Source organism: Arachis ipaensis, chromosome B06 (genome assembly GCF_000816755.2).
Source record: "Arachis ipaensis cultivar K30076 chromosome B06, Araip1.1, whole genome shotgun sequence".
NCBI classification, from domain to species: Eukaryota; Viridiplantae; Streptophyta; class Magnoliopsida; order Fabales; family Fabaceae; genus Arachis; species Arachis ipaensis.
In genome coordinates, this window is record NC_029790.2 from 41,879,831 (window position 1) to 41,884,718 (window position 4,888).

General features: G+C 33.9%; 1 protein-coding gene across 1 annotated transcript; it reads left to right on the forward strand.

Annotated features, from left to right (window-relative positions):
- On the forward strand, positions 465-3,962 carry LOC107646757 (zinc finger BED domain-containing protein RICESLEEPER 2-like). The gene is made up of 4 exons (XM_016350918.1): positions 465-524; positions 1,538-2,290; positions 2,402-3,415; positions 3,825-3,962. The coding sequence occupies exons 1-4, from the start codon at positions 465-467 to the stop codon at positions 3,960-3,962; spliced, it is 1,965 nt and encodes a 654-aa protein (XP_016206404.1).

The window sequence follows — 4,888 nt, forward strand, 5'->3', positions numbered from 1 at the left end:
AACTCTTTATTTCAATGGATCCTGCTGTAAGTTTCTTCTTCACTGTGGTTCACTTTTTGTTGAAAAATATCTAATTAAACTAAGTAGTAGTTGAATCCTTGATGAACTGATTGCCATGCTCATTTATTATTTTTTTGTTTCATGCATGTACCATAATATATATAGTATATATGTAGCGCTAGTTGTTTATATACAGTGTATGAATTTTCAAATTGAACCCCCCTAAAACTTGATTTCATAAAAAATCTACTTGCTGATTTAAGCCAATACGTAAGTGTTCTATATGTATTGTGCTACTTGGTTATATATATATATATATAAAACAGAATATGGTTACTGAGGCTAACTATAATCACTAACTAACTAATCAATATAACCAACAACCAATCTCCTAATCTCTTATAGGAATTAGAATTAGATAGACTAGTAGTTGAAGTTGCAGGGATGAATGATGAATTTGAACAATGCTGCATAAGAGGGATAGTAAGAACACTTCAAATGGTGACATTGATTCAAGAACTTTAGTAAGAAGTGTATTAACTCTGGTTCAATTAGCAATCATATGAAAAATCATTATTTAGTTGAAGAAAACTAACTTATCTTATATATGTTTTCGGCTTTGTTGTTCTGATTTTTGTTGTAAATAGAATTTTGTTCTGAAAAATCATTAACTGTGTTCTGCCTTGGCCTTCTTTTTCTTATCATTATTTACTGCCTTGAATCTCTCGCTCTAGCAAGTAGCAACTATAGTATAGGCAATGGAAACAACTCAAGATCTTAGGACTTAGGAGTGCTTGCTTTCACTAGTCCCCACCTTAATTTGTCCACAAAATCCTATTTCTAGATTAGAAGTAGCCATCTGTTTTGTTCCTGAATTTCCAGAAAAGCTATACTTGGTTGCTTGAATGAAGAAAAAAAAGAAAAGCTTTGCTTCTTGTGGTCTTATGAGGAAAATGAAGAGACAGATCAATGTAGTGATTAGCAAAAAAACACAATGACAATAGATGATTTCAACAGTATTTTAGAATGTGGGCCCTTGGTGCGATGTGATATTTTTATTTCAGTGACAAAAGTGATATTTATCAGCAGTTTCTTGCAATGAGTAAGAAAGAAACTAAAGTGTAAGTGTCAAACTAGGAGTTGCTTTTTGGATGCTTTGGTTTTCTGCGGAGGCTTGCTTTTATTTTAAACTTGTTTGGGTTAAAAAGAAGTGAAAGAAAATAAGCAAAGCGTTCTTCCATTCCTTTTCTATGTGCTGGTTAACATTTTGATCATTATTAAAATGAAAAGATGGGTGAAAAGTGAGTCAAGGAGTTTTTTCTTTATGTTCTACCAATCTAATTATTACACATTTCTCTTTTTCAAGTTTTGGCTAATAGCCTCTCTCTTCATATTATGTAAGAAGCTAATGTTATATGAATTAATTTGTTTTTGGTGCTAGTATACTATATGGATATTTACATTTTAATTTGTATATATTTACAGATTTAATATTGTTAAAGTATTTAATAATTAGATTTTATGGCTTCTTTTTCAGAATGAGGTAGCCAATCGTGATGTTCCCATTTCAGAGTCTGCAGAGCATTCAACTTCTACATTACCTCCTCTCCCAACCACATCATCTGAGCGCAAAAATCGATCAATAGTTTGGGAGCACTTCAAGAGAACCCCTGATGATGAAAGTAAGGCTCAATGTCAACACTGTTTAAAAGTGATCAAGTGCGGGAATGGAACAAGTGCAATGAGATCACATTTAAAGATTTGCATAAGCAATCCCGGTTCAGATAGAGGAAAACGACAGAAAACAGGCACATCGCCTAGCCCAGAAGCACAAGTGGGTAGGTTTGATGCAGAATATGCTCGGGAAAAATTGATATCAATGTTTGTTCGCGAGGAGCTTCCTTTTCGATTTGTAGAAAGTCAAGGTTTTAAAGAATATTCAGCGGCCTTGCAACCAGGATTCAATACTCTTTCATGTTTTACATTGGCACGTGACATCTTGGTGCTCCATGAAACAAAGAAGGTTCAACTTCAAAAATACTTTTCCAAATACGGAGGAAGAGTTTGTCTTACAACTGATAACTGGAGTTCGTGTCAGAATATGGCGTATATGTGTTTGACTGCTCATTTCATCGATGTGGACTGGAAGTTGCAAAAGAAAATACTAAATTTTTGCCAAGTCACCGGCCACACGGGAGAGATTATGGCTCAAAATGTTGAAGCTTGCTTGAATAGCTGGAAGTTGAACAAGATTTTGAGTTTGACAGTTGATAATGCATCGTCTAACGATGTCGGAGATATGTATTTACAAAGAAGACTAAATTCTTGGAAGAGTTCAGTTTTGAATTGAGAGTATTTCCATATGCGGTGTTGTGCGCATATTTTAAACCTGATTGTGAAGGATGGATTGAAGGAGATTGATGATTCGGTCGCCAAAATTCGAGATGCTGTGAAGTATGTCAGATCTTCAAATTCAAGATTAACTAGGTTTAAGGCATGTATTGCACAAGAGAATATTCCACATAAGACTCTTGTTTGCCTAGATGTTGAAACGCGATGGAACTCTACATACTTAATGTTAGTAGCAGCCTTAAGGCATCAGAAGGCATTTGAGCTATTAGAGATGCAAGACAAAAAATTTGTTGAAGAATTAAACAAGGGAAGAGGGGTACCTTTATTTCAAGATTGGGATTATGCTAAGTCCGTCTTACCATTTTTAGAGATGTTTTACGATGCTACACTTCGCATCTCTGGATCCTCTTATGTCACTAGTAACTTATACATGAAAGAAGTGTTTGCTCTTGGAAGGAGGATTCAACAATATCGTGATGATGATGATTTGAGCATAAGTCTTATGGCAAGTAAGATGAAAGCAAAATACAACAAGTATTGGGGAAATGCAAAAACTATTAACATGTTGTTGTTAATTGCCGTAGTTCTAGATCCCTGCCATAAGTTAGATTACGTTGAGTGGTGCCTAGTTAATTCTTTTGGTGTGGAAGTGGGCGGTGAATTGAAGACAAAGTTGTCTTCTTGTCTTCATTCACTTTATAATTTAAATCAAGGTGCAGATGAAGGAAACCAAGATGATACCCTCTCCCAACCGAGTGCAAGTGATAAAGCCAAAGACATTTATGATATGGGGTTATATCGTCGATCAACCGGTCGCAAATCCAATCTTAAATCTGAGCTTGATCATTATTTGAATGAAGACTGTGAGCCAGATAATAAGCCTTTGGATATTCTAGGATGGTGGAAGGCTAACTCGAATCGGTTTTCCGTCCTAGCAAATATGGCACGGGACATATTGGCTATACCAGTTTCAACAGTAGCTTCCGAGTCTGCTTTTAGTATGGGGGGAAGAATCATCGATCAATATCGTAGCTCATTGACTCCTAAGATGATAGAAGCCCTTGTATGTACCGAAGATTGGCTTAAAGGAGATTTTTTCTCTTCTCTTGCACCTGAGAATTTCGAAGAGCTTGAAAAGGTCGAGAATAAAATTAATTATGTAGATTCAAATGATGAATAAAATTAATTAAATTATTCTATTAGTCTTTATAAATTTTTTAAAGTTATAATTATAGTTTTTTTTACAGATTTGATTTTATCAGAGGACATTACTTGTTCAGTGGGTCCAGGTTCAATTGCGCTTGAAGATGACTAGAAAGTTTGGATTGTTTATGTTTTCTTTAGTTATGTTCTAAACACTTAGGTGGTAAAGATATTAGACTTGCTTTTTCATATATGATTAGACTTGCTTATGTTTATGTTTATGTTTATGTTTATGCTTATGTTTATGTTGGTTTGTTTGAGACTTTGAGGCACAACTTATAGCAGTTGCAATGTCAATTTTGGATGGGGACATTGGTGTCAACAATTATAGCAGTTGGAATGTCAATTTTGTGAATAAGATGAAGGTCTTAGTTGCAGTGGCTTTGAAATGTGTAGAGGAAGACTAAGATGCAAGACCAACTATGAGCCAAGTGGTTGAGATGCTTCAAAGCCATGACACAGATCCTTAGTGTTGAAGCTATACTCACCAAAACTTGCTAGTCTGGGTCTTTTGAGCTTGATTTTTCACTTTCTTTTTTGCATCAAGAGTATTGTACATAAACTACATCCAATTCTTGAGTTGCAGTTGTTTCTTTCTTAGGCAGTTAGGCTACAGGAGAAGAAAGAAAAATTAATTTAGATTACAAAAATTAATTTAAAAAAAAAGGTAAAAAAATTTGGGTTTTTGTATGTGAAAAAATTAATTTTTGTGTAAAAAATGGTTTTTAGGTGTAAAAATAAATTTTTTTGTGTAAAAACCAGTTTTTTGATATAAAAACCGGTTTTTAATGTAAAAATCGGTTTTTTGGTGAAAAAACCGGTTTTTGGTGTAAAAACCGGTTATTTTTTGAAAACCTTTTTTTTAAAATAACCGGTTAAAAACCGATTTTAAATTTTATTAACCGGTTAATAACCACTTTTATAATGTAAAACCAATTTGGTTAATAACCAAGACTATATTTTTGGTTAACCAAAAAACTGGTTTGGTTTTTGGATTAACCAAACCATGAACACCCCTATGGTCAAGTGATTGGTAACACTTGAGTTATCAAACTCAGCAAGTGATTGAAATTGGCAGATTCTGATTGAACTAGGATTGCTCTAAAACTAGTCTCTCCACAGGAGTTGACTAGGACTTGAGAATCAAGCTAATCAGTCCACTTGATTTACCTTCATAGTTAGAGGTTAACAAAGTGGGATTAAAACCCAATTCTCTTCATACCTAATAAGGATAACTAGGATAGGAATTCCACTTTCTCATACCTTGCCAAAAGTTTATTTTACAGTTATTTATTTATTCTTAATTACCATTTAAATTATTTGCCATATTTGT